Raw genomic sequence first — 21,371 nt, forward strand, 5'->3', positions numbered from 1 at the left:
TACATGCATGGTACCTCATAAAATAAATTACACAACAGTTGAATGTCAGGCACAGAAACATGTTGACGAAAATGTTTTATGGTATAATTAAAATATTGTTTTTGAAAAGAAAATATTTTTTTATGAAACTAGTATAAAAGTGGTATTATATTTAAAGGAAAAAGAGTACTTTTGTTTCATTAAATGAATTTTATATCCGTCTTAAAACTAAACTTCAGCATGAAAGTAATACATTACATAGAATACTTTTTGCAAATGATACAACCCTTTTTAGTTCCCACAATGATTCAAACAATTTAGTGTTTGAATTAGATTTTGAATTACAAAAGATACATGAAAGGTATCGTGCCAATAAATTGAAATAGTATATTGATAAGACATGTAGGCCTATGATTTTCCAACAAATAATACAAATATTTTTCCAGATGATATTATTGATTTACATACTTAAAATTTTCAAAATTTCAATCATTTATTCAACCCGATTCTTTGGTGTTACCATTGATGATAAATAAAATGGAAAGATCGTCCTAATGATATAACGTGTAAAAGGGCATACAAAGGAAAAGAGGCACTTGTCAAAATATAAGGGCCACCTCTCAGATTTGAAAAGAGGCAATTATAAGAGGTAAAGGGGCACTTGTGAGAATTGAAAGGGGCACTTATTACAAAGGAAACTAGGCACTTGTCAAAGGACTCAGGGGCACCTCTGACATTTTAATAAAGGCATCTATCAGAGTTTGGTGTCCGACAGGGCATTTCTGAGAAAGGTAAGTGGCTCTCATTAAAAACGAAAAGGGGCATTTATCAGAAGGAAAAAAGGGCACTTATGAAAAAGGAAGAGAGGGCACGTGTCAAAATAAAAAGGGGCAATTATCAGAGGTAAGAAGCGGCACTGATCAAAGATGAAAAGGGGCAGTTATCAGAAGGGGAAGGGGCACCTATTACAAAAGAAAAGGACACTTGTTAAAGTAAAATGAGCACCTAGTAGATTTAATAGGGGCAATTAAAGCCAATTATCATAGGTGAAGGGGGCAATTATCAGAGGTGGTAAGAGGCATTTATAGGAAAAGGGAACAAACTATCTGAAGTAAAAGAGGGCACTTTTTCCATGTAAAAAGAGGCACTATAAAAAACCTGGAAGGGAGGGGGGAGGGGGCACTGTACCCCTCCCCCCTGGCCCCGTCGCCTCTGGATATAAGATCTTATTTTCATACTTCAAATACAATTGGATTCTGTCATGTGGTTTTAAATGGGTAAACATTTATGCACACACAGCAGACCTGGAAAATGCAATACTGTACAATTATTGACCAGTATTTCCTCAATACTATAATATTGGGTCATAAAAGCAATGAGAATGTTTAAAGAAGAGAGAGATGGAGGAGTGAAGAGTGAGGTGGGGATAGAGAGAGAGAGAGAGAGAGAGAGAGAGAGAGAGAGAGAGAATTGACAGGGGATAAAAGAGTCAAATAGAAAGGGGAAAACTGGATAAAGGGGCCAAGAGAGAAAATTGAATGAGAGCATGAGAGAAAAAAAATTAGACAAAGGGAGGCAGTAAGAGATATATAGGGCATACTTATCGTAAATACCTTTTCAAAAAAATCGCCCTTTTCTGTCTTCTTGTCCTATGATCCCTGGACCCCCTCCCCTTTTCTCTTTTTCTGTTCATTAAATTATGGCAACTTATTTATGTGTATTAATTTGTGATGCGCAAAACATCCTTTAAAATGGAAGCATTGATAAATACACAGGGTAGGGATGGGGTTTGGGCGCAAATGAAATGATAATCCACTCCATAATATAATGACAAGCATTCCAAAATCAGTCAATCAGTTAAACTCAAAACAAACAGACAAACATTCAATCAACCGATCAATCAATCAATCTATATATCAATCATCTAAGTGATTGGTTGTCAACTTGGAATATCAATCACTTAATCACTTTGTCCAAAATATCAATCAATACATCAATCACTATAAAATCAGTCAAGAATCAACCAATCAACTATAAAGTGCTAGGTCATTCACCAAGTCAAATAATCTATATTACTAAGAATATCAATCCCTTTTTTCAAAAGTATAGATTTGACCAAGTATTAAGAAATCAATCAATAAAACAATCAAACAAATTTACCAGCCTGTCAAAAATTGTTAAGTTGTATACTTAATGATGTCATCCATATTTATATAATTTTACACGATCTCTCAAAAGTATCAATCACTTTTTCAATTTGACTGAAGTATCAAACAATCATTTAAACTAACCAGCCTCTCACACATGGTTAAGATGACAAACTGAAATCATCCATGTTACTTAGAATATTAATCACCTAATAATAAATTTGTCCAAAGTAACAATGAATTGAATCAATCAATTAATCAAACAAACAACCAATAAATTGATCAATAAATCAATAAAGGCTTCTTAAATGTCACTTTTTTATTTACACATACATGTAGATACATATATTATTCTAAAATTCCGTCACTTATTTATTCCTTTCTATTATTGATGTTTTTCAGATTTGGTAGAAATCAAAATTTATTCAGTATTCAACCAGATTAAAATATGCATTACAATAAACAGCTAGAACAGTATCGTGAATTCAACTTTACTTAGTAAAACATGATCACAACTATTTTCGAAAAAAAATCGAATTGGGGCAAATTCAATACCCTTTTGTAGATACCATAGAAATATTGTTTGGACAAGGTAATACATCATTCTCATGTTTGCACATTTCAACAAGTGATGCACAATGCTATAGAAATTGCCTTTGGCTGATTTTTTTAAAAGTAGTTGTGATTGTGTTGTAAGTGCTTGAAACATTGTACAGGTTTACCATGAGTCCTGGGGCCAGTTTCATGAAACCATCATAAGTCTAAGTTCATGGACATCCCATAGAAACGTGTGTTCATTCTATAACACACATTTCAATGGGATGTTAGAAGTTAGACTTAAGACGGTTTCAAGAAACTGAAAAACACTAATATTTTTGATGGTGGGCTAAAGTTACTATCAAAGTTTGAACACGACACCACACCTCAGTGCTAAGCTTGGATCAGAAGAATATGAAGAGTACTAATAATGTATTTTTGGTGTGAAAACCACATTTTAACACCATACTGGATTTGTCCATTGATACAAATATACATCTATTTACAGAAACATAGTTCTTTTAAAGTGTTAACGTCTGATTACAGAGGTGTGTTACTTCTCATGTACATGTATATATTCTTCAATTGTAAGTTTTTCTATACAACTAGGGAAGAATTTTACTTGAAAATAAAGCATTTTTTTTCCCCTCTTCATTTTTAAGATATATTGATGATAATTTCTATACATAGTTCTCTTTACATCTTGTACTGACCAACTTTTTTGATTTACCAGGCACATCTGATATTTTTCCCTTCTTCTTATTATTATTCAAATTATAATAATTATTATAAATCATTATTTCACACTAATGTTATGTCCCTATTACCAGTAGACATGTGGAATATTGTATCCTACAACACCATGGCCCAACACGTGAAGTGATAAGCATCAATTTGTCTGATATGCATCTAATTAGGGTTCAAGAAAGCAATCCATGACTATAACACCACAGCCCATAACTAAAGGAATGTCAATGATGAATATTCATTACATCCCGCATGTTTTCAATGAAATATTTGGAGAAACACAGCAATGTCAAATCAGTAAATGACTGCGCACAACCAGGATCAAAAGTTGCGTTTCAAGATTTGATTTCTCTTCATGTAAACCCAGAGTCAACTTACACAAATATCCAACCACGTCAGAAAGATGGTAGAGATCTTAATTCATCCTTAATTATCATTTTACATTACTATTTCCACTGCGCTTTGAATGTCACGACAACGCATCTTTCTAGATTGCGTACTGCTTGACAATGTGTGCGGCCTCCACTACAGTCTGTGTAGGTCGTTGCACTCTTGGGTCCATGATAGGTACAGCCATTCTGTGGAGAGGAAGAGATAAATAGAGAGAGAGAGAGAGAGAGAGAGAGAAAAAAAAAAAGAGAGTATGAGGTAAAAAAGAAGAGATATGCATAAACATCAGTGTGCAAAACATACTTTAATTTTGACTATGATACCTCCCGCAATGAAAGAGCTAGTTATAACGTATTGGCATATTGCATATCTAAAAAGTACTACATGTATTAACTGAACATCGCCACAAATTCTAGAAGGAAACTTTCATTGCATTGCATTAGAGTATATTGCTGGTAATCAAAAGTACCAATAGCCAATAGCCTGTACAGATTAGAGGTTTTCTATACAAATTCCTTTGACAAATCTGATTTAAATCAATGATTTTAATCTTTAACTTTTTTCGAATAATGAAATAAGAAGTCAAGGCGTGGTAGGATAGTGACACGATGAAACTATGCAAGGGGTAGGTAGGGATAGGATACTTACGGAGCATTGGTCTTCTGGTTGACGACAAAGAGCGGGTTGACTTGGCTGAGGATCTCATCGTTGACTGAGATACCATCAAGGTACTGCTTAAGGACTGTCCTGAGGCGCCCGTTCTCCATCATCAGGGTGGAGCGCTCCTTGTCCAGGGCCACCTTGTCCAAGAGGGACTTGTTGTAGCGCTTCCAGAAGTTCTCCAGGGATTGGTATTCATGCATGATCTGATAATGAAGACGATGACGATAAAAATTATTATAAAAACAACAACAACAAGAACAAAAGAATAAGAATAATTATCATCCATGTCTGGTGACATATCCACTAGAAAAAAAAGACCTTTTAACTTGATGAGGGAAATTGTTATAACTCCCTGATTTATGTCAATATTATTGTTGTTAATGTGTAATATTATGTACATATTCATGTAGTATTTTAGATTTGTATATGTTACATTTATGCAAGGCCCCTTGATTTACTAACTGATGAGGCAACCATAATAAAAAACATTTGTAAAAGGAAATGATTTAATACGTAAATAAATGACTATGGTATGTATAATGCTGAAATACATTGCAAACCAACACACAACAAGTAATCATCTCTACAGACAATACAAGTAATAACATTATCTGGATCTACTTTTGTAAGATACAAAATATTTTGCCTTTCACAGTATCATATTGCCTTGTATACTAATTAAAGAAGTATGATTCTATGACAGGCAATATATTCTGATAACTCCCTCAAGGCCAGTTACTATCAAACAATAACCACATTAAAATATTTAAAAGCAACATTTAAGATAGTGTACCTCTGCCAGTTGTTCTGATGGTGGTTCTGCTACTGCAGCTGCTACATCCTCCTGTTCCTCTGCTGTTAAACTGGATGCATAGAAGGGTAGAACCTTCTCCTCTTCTGTTTCCAGTTTACGACTCATCTCTGCCAGTTTCAATATCCTCTCACCCTATGGTAGTGACCAGAAGGAGATTAAAAATTTGTGGAGATGAATAGTTATACATTACTGCAGCTTTCAATTTTTGCCTTAAAACAAGTACTATCAACTTCTATGTATGTTAAAGGTACTATGTCCCATTTGCAGGCCAAAAAAATGAAAAAGTTAAATTCCAACTGCATTTGAAAGATAATACTAATTTAGAACTTCCCTAAAAAAGGTGGGGCTTGAAAATGTCTTCAAGTGGGAAAATAACGACTATTAGTTGTCAAATCGACTTTAGGGCTATAGAGCCCAAAAGTAATAGTCTTGATTTTCAGACAATTGTACCGAATGGTCATACGTTTTATGCTGCGCAAAGATTCAATCAGTTTAATCTTGGCCATCACAAGAAGTGGATTATGGATGTAGACAAATCCTTTACAGCTCATATTATGTATGTTATTACCAAAGAAGAAAAAAGCCTGTCAGTCACTCAATAGTGTCTGACAGTGAAGTCTAGCAAGTAAACGGGTTTCCTTGCATAATTTAAATATTAGGACAGCACTAACATTTAAATTTCACAGATAGGACATACATGACATATTCATAATTCCTGCAAAGTTCTACAGAATTTGAGGTTGTCTGCAAAAGGGACATAGTATCTTTAAAGGGAAAATCATGCTATTTATGTATTCATGCAATATGAAATCAGCTGCACATGCATTTTGCCATGAATGGTAAATACGCTAAACATTTGAGAGGGAAGATTTTCATTCCTACACTACTTTGACCAAGATAAATGAAGCATGACCAAATATAAAGAGTATGAGAGTCTTCATCTCTGTTTTGCTGTATTCATATTTTCTTTGGATACTGGATATTTATTTTAAAGCTTCCCAGACTTACAAGACCTATAATTTCCGAAGCGCAAGAAATGTTGGTGCATTATAAGAAATGGATATACATGTAATATGATAATAAACATAAATGTGTGTGTTATAGAAATAAGAAATGTAAAAAATGTATTTAATGCTTACCATGTCCAGTTTCCTTTTAACTTCTTTGATGGATGCATTGCTTTCTAGTGTCAGCTTGGTCAGCCGCGATCTTTCATTTTCCCGAAAGTTATTCATCTGACTTTTGAGTTCATGGAAGTGCTGAGCGATGACCTCCCTCTGCTCCCTCAAGTCTCGATTCCTCTCCTCACTTTCCCTTGAGTTCTGAGACATCTTGGCTTTGAGGGACGCAATGTTGTCCTGCAAAAAAAAAAAAAGAGCTTCATTATTACATCAATATCTTCATTCTAAGTTTTGGCACCCCACTCTATCATCTAAATAGAGGTGGCTTGCTCACGCCATGAAATGATGGGACTAACAATGACCCTTAATTACAAATTTTCATGAGAGCACAAAACAAAACCCTGATTTGAATTCATTAGAATTCATTGAAAAAGTAAAACAAATTTGGGTTCCATCTGGTACCAATACTGAAACATCACTTTACGCCAATCAATGAATACTGACATTAACAAAAACAACAACAACAAAACAAATACATAATTGTAGAACTTTAAAGAAATTGTCATCCCTTTTATCCCATCTTACCAAATTCATGGAAACAGACAGTGCCTAAGTATTTTTTTAAAAGGCAAATGCACTTTCTGTACCTTATTGATAGCAATTTAGTACAGCAATTGTTTTAGAGGCAATTTACTATCTCATGCGTGAACGAGGGTTAAATGATGAATAAAAAACATAAGTATATAGGCTAGAACATACTGATATTCTCTGTAGTTTGCGCATCTGCATCTCGATCTCCTTCGCACTCTTCTCGTCTTTGTCCTTGAGGGTTTCAAAGGCAGCCTTCCTTTCTTCCGTTGATTCCTGGTAGCTCTTGAGGGCTTGCTGAAACTGGGCCCAGAGGTCTTCCACCTGACCCTCCAGCTGTAGGCGCAGGGCATGCTTCTCCTCCAAGTTCTGCAATGAACATTCAAGAAAAGAAGATGTGTTCAAACTAATGTTTAGCTGAGTCTAGGAAGTTTTTGAGGTCTTCCATCTGACACTCCAGCTATGGATGCAGTTCATGCTTCTTCTAATGGTTCTGCAATGAACATCAACACAATGAGGTGTTCAAAATGTCAGTGGAGCAAGTGTCACCCCAGAAAATGTCTGAACATTTAAGGAATGAAGATGTGTCCAAAATAATGTTTAGCTGGGTCTAGGACGTTTTTGAGGGCTTTCTGAATTTCTGAGACAAGAGGTCTTCCATCAAAACATCCAGCTAATGCTATAGATTCAGTTCATGCTTCTCCTCAAGGTTCTGCAAAGATCCTTAAAACAGTTAGGTGTTCAAATTTTGGTGGGCAAGTGTCTCCCTAGAAACTGTATGATCACCACAAGGGTGCTCCGACGTTTGCTCTGGCTTTATTTTGTCAAAAGAATAAAGTTAGGATAAGGATTGCAACTGGGTTTTGAGGCTAGGGTTGAGGGAGGTATTATAGTGTTGGGTCCAAGGTTGAAGTTAGGATTTTGGTCAGTGTAGAAAATAACCCCCAAGCAATTGTCACAAGAGGGAGTGTCAAACAACCTACCATGTCTTACCTTGTTTTTACGATCAATTTTTTAAAAATCTAATCCTGCTCTCTGAATATTATTTATAATTAATGTAGATATGTAGAACTTCTTAGAATATTTTATATACATACAGTTGTAATTAGCTCATTGATCTGCTCTGTGTTTATAATTATTCATGTATATAAACTCTGTTTGTTAAGCCCTTTGAGAACCCATTTTGGGTTGAACTGCGCAAAATAAAATCATTATACAACTATTTATTACCTTATTCTTGATCTCATCCCTGAGACTCTGGAAATCCTGTCTTGCATCATTCTCCCTCTCGGTCGTGTTCTGCTCCATGGCAAAGAGAATGTCCTGAAGATCATTCAGCTCCTGCTTGTGTTGCTCGATGATCAGCGCCCTCTCGGTGTCAAACTCTTTCTTCAGTATCTCCAGCTCATCCAGGTATTCTGACTTGACGATTTGCAGTCTGCTCTTTTGGAGGTCTGTACGGAAGTGAAAGGCCAGAAAGAATATGTTATTTCTTCAATTAAATGTCACAATGTGATCTGAATTTGCATCTTCTTGAAACAATACTGACTGCATCCTTCAATAAACATGTGCTGTATGATTAAGGGATTTGTCTGGCACTGGTAAACCATACAGAAATGTCAAGTTACATAGCTTTAAAATCAGCTTCTTACACTTACATATACATAACTGTGTTAAAAATCACATGGAAAGACTGGTTATGACTCATATGAGGTAAAAGTAAAGATTTTTTAAAACATTATTTTCCTACTCAATGACAACTCCTATAGTTGTTATAAAAATGAAGGCCCGAATTCACAAAGGAGGTTTGTCGACAAACCTTGGTTTTCGTACGTCATATGACGCGTTTTATGTGTTTTTTTACAAACCTGGTTTGTAAAGAACAAATGGAGGTTTGGCGAAACAAAAGGAGGTTTGAGCTCAAACCTTGCTTTGTGAATACGGGCCAATATGTCCAGAAAACACTTTGCAGGCATTACTTGCCTAGAGGTCTGGAAAATACAAAAAAATTGAGTATCCTAGCAGTAACCTTTGTTCACAAAATATGCACAATTGTGATCAGATACTCTGAAAAACATTTTGTAAAACACAGTATGTCATCAGCTGTCCATAAGAACGCCCTTCTCCTGCCATTGTCAATACTTAGGTCTTGCAGGCTTCTTGGGACAGCGGACGATGCGTAGCTTGGCAGACCATCACTGAAAGACGACTTACCCACAAGTCCATCCATATTCTGTAGATGACTCCTGAGCCCCATGGCATACTGTTCCTCTGCTTCCTGCAAGTCTTTGACCAGAGACTTGATGACACTGTCCTTCCTGTCCACCACACGCTCAAAGGTCTGGCTCAGGATCTCAATGTCGTTCTTCAGCTCTCTCGACTTGGAAGCACGCATGATGTTCCTCCACTGGTGGGTGATCTTGTACATGTTGAAGCGGGTATTCCTCTCCTCTTTCACTAGTTTATCCTGGGAAATGAAATACACCCTCCATCAAATTCCGTCTGCCATTTTCCATTTTCCCATATATGGGATCACATCTTACATGATGTTATATTAAATTATACAGGTATTAAACAAACAAAAAATATATAACAGGTATTCCTTCTAACTGGCACAATTGAATAGAATATGTAAGTATATGCATGGAGCATATGGAAATGTAGCCTTGACATTTAACCTTTGTGACATCACTCTGTGACCTACATGTACATGATAGGAACAGAAAACATGCGCCTACTTGTGTAAAACTTCTGTTATCTAACACAAAATGAATCATCTGCTAAAAAAAATATAAATAAATAAAGGAGAGAAAACAATTTCAAATCTTACCTTTAAAAATTGATTAAGCATGTCCTCTTTCTTTTTCTGCATCTCTTTCTCTGCTAACTCCTTCTGTTCCAGATATAAAATTCTTTCTTCCTCTGTCATCTTGGCCATCTTGCCCTTCTTGGCAGACTTTCCTTTCTTCTTGGGTGCCATGTTCTTGGTTTCTAATCAATGTGATTTCTGAATCAAAAGCGAAACCGAAAAATATACATGAACTTTAAAATAGCTTCACAGTGCTTAAACTTCAGTAGTAATTGAAAAATGTATAATTGTAGAATTTTAAAGTTCTACATTGGTACGCTGCACAGTGGTAATGCCAAGTGAACAGAATAGAAACTAAATAAATTCAAATGCTAAGGCGTACAGAGTTTTGAGTTTTCTTTTCATTTTTCAGGATGATATCTATTTTTCGTACAATAAACAGATACATATACACCTGTACATATTATGTACCTTAATAGTTTATATCTTTTTACATTCCCACTAGAGGTCAATGTCAATATTTTGTACCTTTATCCCAAGTGCAACAAAATTTCAAGTTTTATCAGGTTTTTATCAACCCTGTGCATTCAGCAAACTGTATGTACCCATATCGAACTGCCTGCAGCAATTTACAAAGGCAACTGGCAGGTAGATCTATCTAAGTCTGACTCAAACTCAGAGCATCATGTGACAAATTGAACTTTCAAATATATCTTTGATAATTATCTGAAGGTGAAATACTATGACAATTTTTGCATGAGGTGAAGGAAAATTGTAGATCTAGATCTAGATCTATTTTAAATTGCTGCAATGTAGAAGGCAGTAGGAAATTTAATTAATTAACACTTCATTAAATGAACTTCTTATTCTGGAGTCTGGCTTGTGATTGTTGTGCAATATGGTCATTTAATGAGACTCTAGCAGTAGCTTGAACTATATAAGTTGTGTAGGCAATCTGCCAGTGGCAGTGCAGTGTGGACCACCCACCCCCAGTAACTAAGAGTAAAAATAATCACTAAAACAAAATCAAAACAGAGTAAAAAATAGTTGTTATTCTCCCCCCTTCTCTCTCTCTCTCTCTCTCTAATAATGGAAAGTTAAAAGAAAGTTGAAAACAATTTGCAATTAATCGCAAGACAGCCAAGACTAGCTTGGGGGGTTTTCAATTGATTGCAAGCGCAAGTCATCCAAATTAAGTGGCAAAGTCAACTCAAAACTAAAAAGTGCAACTTTCTTGCAACGCCAACGGCCAACTCCCATCCATATTCCATGTGTACTCCAAATATCAAATAGATCTAGGTAGAGTAAGCGAGGCTGTTAATTATGCATGAAGAAGAAAAAGAATCATTCAGTGCACAATGCAATTATGACAATGTTATTTTAGGATTTAGCACTGCATTGCATGGCAGTGTCAGAATCCTGAGCTGAGCAGAGGCCGAGGCGGACGGGGGCAGCGTAGCGCGCGGTGAGCTTATGAGGCGCATGCAGCGAGGCGAGGCGAGACACCGACTCAGCTCTGCCTCTGGAACACGTTTGATTAGTAATTCTTAACTAACTATCTCATTCTACAAATAGAATACTCACATTAATGTCGGTCACAATGGGTATCTTTCCTGGGAGATTAAATGATAGATTATTGAAATTTCATACAATAAACAAGTATTTTACGGCAGGAGTTCCAGACGGTACAAACGGCATAGCAACAACGTTGTTTACGCAAAATATCGATCAACGACGATATCGCAATCTTCTGCGTGCATCTGGTAACTGAAGTTTGAAACCATTCTAATCACAGCGTAAACAATTTGAAGATCATTCGTTGAATCCACATTAGTTGTAAATTTATTTCTTTAACACATTTTCCCTCGAATTTTCAAATTTTATTGGCACGTTAACAAGGAAAGGGAAGCAAGAATCAGGCACCGAAAGCGAAAGCAATAATACTCAGTGGCAGCCGCTATTATTACACCCTGCCGATCCCCTTTGTTAAATTTAGCTTAAAAAGGGTAGCAGGATTTTCGTAGAATTTTGATTGAACGAAAATGAATAATCTTAGACTTTATTTTAAAATTCAGTGACTTAAATGAATGCTCTCAAATGGCAGAAATTATAGCTAGATAGGGCACAAGGGCCAGTACATTACTACATCCAGTATTGTTGTTCTGTGTTACGTATATCAAATTGGCCATATCTTTTACCCTGCGAGCTCCATAAACCATTTGCTTATTTCAGTGTTTGAGCACATCCTGTACGTTCCCGTTTGCCCATATGTGTACTCTCTTGTATCAACTAAACATTGATATATCCAAATAAGAGGTAAAATAACTCACCATTTTGTAAAGATTTATCTGTCTATAGATAATTTTCGAATATTAGTCGAAGCCAATTCACATATCACTGTTTTTTTAATTTAAATTGTTTAAAATTTATTTCGGTGCGAACGTCCAATAAATGTACACACGGGACTAAGCAGTTTAAGGGGATAGATGGCACTCGTTTCAAATTGTCTGGTCATTTGACAATAGTTCTGCATTGTTTGGCTATATCGTGGTTTTTTAAACCACTCATTCGCCTGCACAGGTATTCACAGTCTTGTGTGTACCGGTATAGTCGAGTGGAAAAGAGATTCGTATGATAAAATGAAGCACTAGATCTAGACTATTTTATTCATGCTTTTATTTGTTGCATTTGTGAGGAGCCCACGGCCCCCACTCAGTGTTATATAGGGTACCCATATGCGTGTTCCAAGCGACCCCCCCCCCCCCTCTTTTCAGCAAAAGTCCGGGCAGCGTTTCATGAAACCGTCATAAGTACAAGTTCACCGACATCCCATTGAAAGGCGTGTTAAACTTAATACACGCATTTCAATGGGATGTCGCTGAACTTGTACTTATGACGGTTTCGTGAGACGCTGCCCCGGTGTGTAAAGTCAATACGGGTCGACCTTTTTCTTTTGTTACGAGCCGGAGAGTTTTGGAACACGCATGGTATCCCTCCGTTCACAGAGTGGGGGGGGGGGGCCGGGGTGAGGAGCAATTTAACGAAACGGTGGTTTCGGGGGGGGGGGGGGGGGGGGGGGTACAAAAGGAACTCTTACCAAAAAAGGTTTACAAATGTTAGTTTTATGTTATGACAATCGATCTCCTATCATATGCATAAGGCCTACTGTACAATTAACTACAAGACGGTTGTTTCTGTCTCCACATGTCACAAGCATTAAACTGTCACACAACTTGGAATGCCTAAACTTTAGGCTAAAGATTTAAAAGTGTTACTGTTAGGCTTAGGCTTACATTACAAACGTACTGGTCAACGATTACATCGTGTCCTAGCAAAATATTGATCCATTGGATTTGTACATGTTGTAAAATTTATGTCTGTATTATTTCACTTTATTTTGTTTTCTCCTCAAAAATATTTAGGGAATCTATGCTTTTCCCACATTTAAATCCTTGTTTTTTTGTCATCAGGGTTTCCTTTTGTATTGCAACAAAGAAATTATAGACGATCTGGTCGGTGGATATTAAGCTACCATGGCAACACAGAGAAGAATTGGCATTGTTGGATTTGGCAAAATTGGTAAGGAGGTAGACCAAAGAAGAAGAAGAAGAAGAAATGAATTTGTGTGTGCATGCTAATGTTTATAACTTAATTTCTAGTGTTGTATCTAAAGATAAACTGCCTCTGTTAACATCATCATTATGACTCCATATAAGTGTAATAATTGTTTATCATTACCTACATGTAGATCCTTTATTTCCAGTACAAGACTTGCAAAGAGTTGCTTTGTTTTTAATGTATCAACCAATTAAAACAAAATCCCACCAATCTTTTGGAACAAACTTGTCATTAGTATCCATACATCCTACCCTTGGGTTGGTAACAAATAATTTCTTTAAACAATTTTACTATTGTAGCATTCAGTGAAAAGAAATCAGTGATAGAAGAGCAATGTACCAAATAGTGTAAACCTTTTTAATTTTGAGCCCTGGTTTAACTAACAAAGATATCTAGAAAAAGAAATATCACCTTTTTTTTCATTTCTTCTGATTATAGTTTGAAAACATCCATTTGACCCTTAAAAAGTAGTTTGTACATGTTATACAAATCATGCCTACAGGTATCATCAAACTTACATACCTTTTTTTTGTTGCTACGTTTAGCTGCTTGGGAAAACTGTCAAGTTGTGAAGAGCTAATATTCCTCAAGATGCATGCACCAAATGACAATGCTGTACATAGCAAAAACACCTTAGATACACTAGACTCTGCCGATATGTCTTTCATTGAAATCATACTTGGAAGCAAGCTTTCTATACACAAAAATGATTGTAATACCAGTCTTGTATGTTCTTACTTTTAGAAGTGTTTTTCACAGTTTACTTATTTTTGCTATTTCTTTTATTCTTCTAGGAAAATATCTATTCGAAAACATCAAGGACAGAGATGACTTTGAGATTGTGTTTGTGTGGAACCGTTCAACATCAGCAATGGATGGGATTGTTCCGCCAAACCTAGTTCTGGATGATTTAAGTAAATTTGCTTCAAGGTAAACATATTCCCTTTCTCTCCTGCTCACTACCCCACCCAACAAAGACCCCCCTCTTTCTGGTTTTTTAGTCAGTCATATCTTTTATAAGCAATATCGGGAAACAACAGTATGAAACAGAATATCTGCGTAAGACCTAAAAAAACAGATGTTGTATCACCTTTGAGGTGCCAAAACATGGGTCTGTCAGTCAGAAATCTTTTTTTTTTAACTATTTTTTTTCTTTCTCCTTCTTTGGGCTGATATTTCTCAGTTTTGAATGCTTTAATATTCTTACTCTCTATTTGAATACAGCATACCAATTTTTCCTGTTATAAAATCTTGTCATGTGACAGGCAGAACTAGCCAATATAGTGATTCAATTCATACCAGCCCCTGAATTATATCTCTCAACCGTACAAATTTGAAATGCCTTTGCGAACATACCACAAAATGACAATCCAGACTCCATGTAAACCTTTCATACCACAATATACTTAAAACAAATTTATTTTGTATGTCCTCTTCATAGAAATGCAGACCTGATAATTGAAGTTGCTCATCCTTGTATATCAGATCAATATGGAGCAGACTTTATTTCAAGTGCAGATTACTTTGTAAGTATAAATATCATACCTTGGATATCATACATTGGAAGTAGGCATAAAGTTATACAAAACTTATTTGCCCCTTGGTGTCCGCTAGTGGGTTACTCTTGAATTTGGCGTTGTGCAGTTACGGATGAAGAAATAATTTCATTGATGATGGCAGTGTCAGTTCCACCAAAAGAATTAACTCTTTATATCTCACACAAATAAACTCCCTGTACCACATCATACTTATCATAGGATAGTTTTGTTCATATTTAAGACTTTTTTTGTGATACAATTTTTAAAGCTTATTCTTTGACTCGAAAAACGTGTTTTTCGTAGGTTAACTCTTTCGCTGCTTTGGTCGACTGATGGAACACACACTGAAATGAGCTGCCACATTTGATTTTTGTCATAAGAACCATATGCTCCTAACAAAGCGGCAGTCTCAGGCTTTGATCAATAGCAAATACAGAGGTTTAAGCTTATACTTTTAGGGATATGTAGATACTTGTATATCTTTTGAAACCTAAACATGATTTCATTTTTTTCCCTATCAGGTTGGTTCTCCCACAGCCTTGGCAGATGCACATGTTGAAAAGAAACTTAGGGATGGTGCCATTAAACACGGCCTCTACATTCCAAGTGGTGCATTATGGGGAGGGCAAGATATTCAGAAGATGGCCGATCGAGGGACATTGCAGGTAGATGCCTGTTAGGAGCAACTCTTTTTGTCTTTTTTTTCATTAAAGCAATTAAAAATAATTGAGATATTTGTTTCATCTTAAATTCTACCTTCATATGTTTAGAAGGCATATATTTTTGGAAGTAAACATCATTTGATATGTCATTGCTTAATAGGGAATAAATAGTTCTATCTATCATAATCAAAGAAAGGTTAATATAGATCTAGCTTATTTTTATTCAAATACAGATTGCACTGCTGATGTCAAACACCAGGAATTACTCAAACACACACAAACACACAAAGAAAAGCACAGCTTTGTAAAAGAACTATACAAAATATATATGTATAAAATAAACACTTGATTTGTGATCTGAATTTTTTCACTTTGTAGGGATTGAAGATCACCATGACAAAGCATCCTGATGCTTTCCGCTTAGAAAGTCCTCTGAAGGAGGTCAATGAAACAGTACTAGAGCCAACTGTGCTGTATGATGGTGAGTGGAATATGATCAATAACTCATTTGATAGATTAATTCATTGTCCATATCATCTTTTCATACAAATAATTTTGAGATGTGATCTGGATAAAGGACTCTATGATTGAATAATCTTGTCTTAAGGTAGGAATTGTAAGATTGCAAGAAAGCAAGAAAATAGGCAATGCCTTCTCAACTTTATCCACTTGTGGTTAAGCCTCAAATGCAGTACTGCAGTGGATGAATAGCTGTAGTTGTTTCCTGTAGTATATAGAAATATGTTTTTATATGGGCCCATATGTTTTTTGTACTGGTGCCACCCACAGAACTGTACATGTGAAGTGCTGTCTGAATTTAAGCTGCAGTTGACCTCTTAGTTTCAGCTGCACTATATAAATGGACCTATTTTTATTATATTTCAACTGAAATAATCAGCCAATTAAAAAATATGCCTTTTACAGTGTTGGATGATCAAACATATAATTTCAATATAATTCCATCGATTGGATCTTTCACCTTAATCAAGTTGAATTTTCAGGTTATTTTAAATTCGTGCCTTGTATCTGATGATCTTTCTCCTATGAAAATCTCACACAAATTAGATAAACCATGCTGACATGGATTTGTTGCGTGTCAGCAATTGCTGTGGTGCAGTAGTTTGGGGTACAAGATTATCCTATAGGTTACTATGCACTTGTATGAGTGATTTCAGCATATATACAGACATTTACCTCCTTGAGCGTAACACTACCTGGGCCTTCTGTTTCTAACAAGGCACAGAAGATGATGTTATTTGCAGTACTATTGAATGCTTTCTGGAGTAATCGTAAGGTAAGGTGTCAGAGGTGAGGGGCTAGTGAAAGATATATATCGGAGGTTGCAATTGTCCTCCATGTATAATTACTTTTTTCTATAAATCAATGCTCTTTTTTTTTCCTTTTGATATTCCGCTAGGCCCTGTGAAAGACCTATGTCCACTAGCACCTAACAATGTCAACACAATGGCTGCTGCGTGTATGATGGCACACAACTTAGGCTTTGAAAAGGTCCAAGGATGCATCGCCTCAGATCCTAAGTAAGATTAAAGACAGAGCTCATTAAAGATAAACTCCAGTACTGGTAAAAAAAAAAAAAAAATTCTCACAGAATCAAACGAAACTTACACTAAATGTTCAAGATTACAAATAAATGACATGTGCCGAACAATTTTGGAAGAAAATGTATACTGGCTGAGTAATGAGCATAGAAAGACAAGGAAATCAAGCCAGTACTAGCCCCGACACCATGTGTGTTGTCCCACATATAGCTTTCTATGTGAGTGCTTGTTACTTTACCAAGACTTGGTCAAATTTATTATGATTTTGATGACTCCAGAACCTTGCAGTGCACACCAATACTTACATGCTACATGATCAACTGTTTCTGATCCTTTCCACACCTTTTCTTTCACAATGCAATCGCATTACCAGTACTAAAGTTTATCTTTAAGTTCAGGGGCCCCTAACACAAAGCTTAGCAATTGATTGTATGCTTACTTGATCGTACATAGTGGTCAATTGCAAAACAGCGAGTTTATTTGTATGTTACTGACCACTGTGTATGATAGTAAATATTGGATATTTTGAAAGCGCACACTAGTTGTATCTATCAAGATGCTCTAATATTATTCCGGCTCTGCTAGGCTACCGGTTTTGGTGCTCACAACCTTCAAGGATTTTCTTCTTACCGCTACCCATCTACCACCGGGAATGGAGGTAGATTAATGTCTTGCCAAAGGACATTAGTGCCGCAGCAGCACTCGAGCTGTGAACCCTGTGATCCACAGTCCGACAACATATTTACTAGACCACGACAGCGCTACCTATGATTGAATTGTGAAAGAAACTATCTGGAATTCATAGGAGAACAAGGATTATGTAGAACATAAGAATTGCTGTATACTCTGAGGTTTTGGATGTATCAACATGATAACAATTGACATAGTCTTGTTGAAAATCACATGTAGGTTACTGCATACAGACAATTTTATATGGGACTAAACAACATGTGGCATGATAGTTTGGTACAAACTTTTCAGCTATTTCTCATTGTATTTTTAATTTGGGGGTATTTGAAGAACAATGCTTTCCAGGGAGGCTCCTTCTATGATACCTCTCTAAACAAACATATTTTAAAATGAGAAAGCTCACAAATTATCATACATTTGAACTGCCTTTATGATAGGAAATAAATATTACATTTTGTTTAATATTACTTGTGTGCCTGGTGCATTCAATTGTCATGCCTCATTGGCTTTTACAAAAGTACCATTTTCCATTTGTACTATGTGTTTGAAATTATTGCTTTTTCTGCCTCCTTCTCAGTGCTCGGGAGTATCATCTAATTCAGATTGACGTGATAGGCCCCGGGGATGCGAGTGCAGGGAAAGCTTTCACGGTCTCTACGACAAGAAAAAGCCCAGCAAGCTACAAAGCAGTCACCAGTAATGCTACCTATGTCTCTTTCTTCAGCAGTGTGTTAAGTGAGTATCTTCATCTTCACACAATATGTGTAGGCCAATATATGCTATTTATTGTGGAAAAATTTAGGTTAAAGTTACCAACTAATAATATAAAAAAGGTTACCTAGGTACTTTTGAAACAATTCTAAAGTAATACATGCTCTCATTCATTTATTTATGCAAACCCTTCTTCACAATATCCCTCCGTGCTGTTTTTCTTATTTCCTGAGGCTCAAAATTAACAATTACAATTCTAACAGAGGAGCAAATTGGCGGGGGGGGGGGGGGGGGGGGGGGGATGGTAGGGGGATAAAGTTGATACTTTTGTAAAAGATGTTTCTGATTTTCTTTTGATTATTGTTACATTTCAATAAAAAGTATTTAATCTAAAATTACAGATTTCACACATACACACACACACACAAATTCAAGATTTGAGACTTTATTCTGGTAGTTATTTTTGTAATGTCCAAATATTATTCCATCCTTTCTTCATTCTATCATCAGGAGCACAAGGCCAGGGAGCTGGTGTTCATCTATGTTAAGACAGGTCTTCAGCTGTTTAATGCTGCCTAGTGATCCACATTCCGCCAAACACGACATGGGTATGCAACCCGTCGATTGCACGACACATGCTCGGGAGACAATAGCTCCGCGGTCAATGTCCTACACTAAACATATTCAAGCATTATTTTTGACTCGTGTAAATGTGTAAAAGATTGACAAGTCTTGTCAATGAAAGGTACTCTTCAAATCAATTCTTAGCATGTCAAGTTTGCTTATCTGCACAATAGCAGAAAGGTCATGTTAAAAGATTAAGAAATAAAACTTAATGATGAACATTATACATTTCATCATAAAATGATCGATTACAAGCTTTGAGTTAAATATGCTTTCCATCATCATTATATGTACTATTTGGTATTTAGTAGGGAATCTCTCCATGATTTAGACATGATACCTGTACCTAGATTTATTACAAAAACACCTTAGACAACTATGTACGCTGGGAAATTATTTTCAACAAGAATGGGTATGTTGGATTCATTCTTGTATGTATGCAGGTTTTTCCTCATCATCACCACAGATCTCTATATATAGATTGCTCAGTAGGCTAATGCTTTTGAATTTTATGGGGTCGTTTGATATAAGACGATCATTTCACTCTCATTTTTGATTGCTTAACCCAATAACTTTTACCCTTCTTGCCCACTCCCCTATCCATGAGTGTATGTTGTAAATATTCTATAAAATGATATGATAGACTTCTTAATCATGGCATTAACAAAAAGGTAAGATTGAAGTACCATCGACACAATTTCTGTTGTTATCAAAACTAAGCTTCCATCAATATACAAGCCTAAAACTGGGCCATATTCCTCAACATTTGATTCCCTTTTTTTGAAATTTGAAATTTATTTCTCCAAAATGGAAAGCTGAAAAATTCTTGCCATGTTTTATGTATCCTTACTTTGTCGTTAAATGGGGAGATTTAATTATAGACCATTTCTCCATCCCTTGATAACCCCTATTCAAGGCAATGCTAGGTCTGAGATATAACATTTTATGTTTAAGCAAGCCGACCATTTCACCAAGAGTGACTTTAAAAAATTCAGCTATTTCAGAATGAAATTAGTGTTACACATCTGGTGATATTCCTTTAAAATGTGCTAAAAATGTATTGAAATAGAGAGGATTTAAGAGAAGTGAATACTGTTAACTGTGAATACATCTAAACTTCTTGAAAAAATGGAATGATAGAGCTAAAAATTCATTGTTTCATTGTGTTTAATAGAAAATTTGATTTTCTTTGTATTCGTAGTGCATTAACATACAAACAAACTTCTCTGTGTAAAGGCCGTTTCAGATATATGGCACTGTAAGCCCTGCAAAAATTAGTCACGTTTTCAAGGAAATGTAAATGAATGGCAACTGCTCGTAGCAAGAGTTGTGCACATATTCATAATATACATACATGTATACAATTATGAAATACAATAATGTAAAGTGTTTTACATTTTTTGTCATCATTTAGAAAAAAATGCTGTTGTTTACCACTCCGTATCTGAACGAGCATTAAATAGGCCAGTATTGCCTTGAAAAGTCCACTTTGGAGAGAAATGTGTCAATTTGACTTGATATTCTTGGTTATTTAGGCTGATCATATTTCCAGGTTCCATCACACTCCCTGCGGAGAGAGGTGGTAACTGTTTTTTTTCAGTGAAAGAAAGTTCACATGCATCCACCCATACGTTTCTGGCGTAACTCAAGGACTGGTATGTGCACTTTATTACACACACACACACACACGTACACAAAAAGAAAACAATCAGACAGAACTGAGCTTTTAATTATTTTTATATAATCTTTTCGACCTGCCTCTTATCTAAGGACGCATTTCAAATTGATTTTGTGGGTTAGACAAACTGATCAAGAAAAACAAATGTGGCTGCAATTAGTTATCGTTGCTATCAGTTTAATGTTAATCTATGGACTATGCTCTTTGCAAGGAAAAGAGAGAGAGATATATATTTTCCTGCTCTGTGTGTACTCCATAAGCTTAAATCTCCTAATTTAAAGCTTGAATCTACCATTTCTTTGCATGAATGTAATTCATGCTGCATTTTAGTTTTTGAATTGGATACATCAATTTGAGAGGCTTATTGTAACAAATCAGTATTATAACATACGATTGAAGAGTATTTTCATATTTGTGATATCTTTTTAAAATAAACAGTAAAAAAACAACAATAATGAATAATGTCATCAAGTGTGCAGTTCTTGTATATGTCATG

The 21,371-nt window shown here is 35.8% G+C and overlaps 2 protein-coding genes across 2 annotated transcripts; one reads left to right on the forward strand and one right to left on the reverse strand.

Annotated features, from left to right (window-relative positions):
* Nucleotides 1-2,427: 2,427 nt before the first annotated feature.
* Nucleotides 2,428-11,552, reverse strand: LOC585839 (dynein regulatory complex subunit 2). Its single transcript, XM_785645.5, has 9 exons — nucleotides 11,380-11,552; nucleotides 9,817-9,993; nucleotides 9,201-9,453; nucleotides 8,217-8,440; nucleotides 7,158-7,355; nucleotides 6,417-6,635; nucleotides 5,257-5,409; nucleotides 4,449-4,666; nucleotides 2,428-3,988 (listed from the first exon to the last, which is right to left on the reverse strand). The coding sequence occupies exons 2-9, from the start codon at nucleotides 9,964-9,966 to the stop codon at nucleotides 3,898-3,900; spliced, it is 1,506 nt and encodes a 501-aa protein (XP_790738.1). The 5' UTR covers nucleotides 9,967-9,993; nucleotides 11,380-11,552; the 3' UTR covers nucleotides 2,428-3,897.
* A 402-nt stretch (nucleotides 11,553-11,954) lies between these two features.
* On the forward strand, nucleotides 11,955-21,325 carry LOC585815 (putative L-aspartate dehydrogenase). Its single transcript, XM_785625.5, has 9 exons — nucleotides 11,955-12,111; nucleotides 13,266-13,374; nucleotides 14,208-14,343; nucleotides 14,855-14,939; nucleotides 15,473-15,616; nucleotides 15,992-16,094; nucleotides 17,031-17,151; nucleotides 18,440-18,597; nucleotides 19,084-21,325. The coding sequence occupies exons 2-9, from the start codon at nucleotides 13,329-13,331 to the stop codon at nucleotides 19,119-19,121; spliced, it is 831 nt and encodes a 276-aa protein (XP_790718.2). The 5' UTR covers nucleotides 11,955-12,111; nucleotides 13,266-13,328; the 3' UTR covers nucleotides 19,122-21,325.
* The last annotated feature ends 46 nt before the right edge of the window (nucleotides 21,326-21,371 follow it).

Source organism: Strongylocentrotus purpuratus, unplaced genomic scaffold (genome assembly GCF_000002235.5).
Source record: "Strongylocentrotus purpuratus isolate Spur 01 unplaced genomic scaffold, Spur_5.0 spur5_scaffold_2, whole genome shotgun sequence".
Classification (NCBI taxonomy): domain Eukaryota; kingdom Metazoa; phylum Echinodermata; class Echinoidea; order Camarodonta; family Strongylocentrotidae; genus Strongylocentrotus; species Strongylocentrotus purpuratus.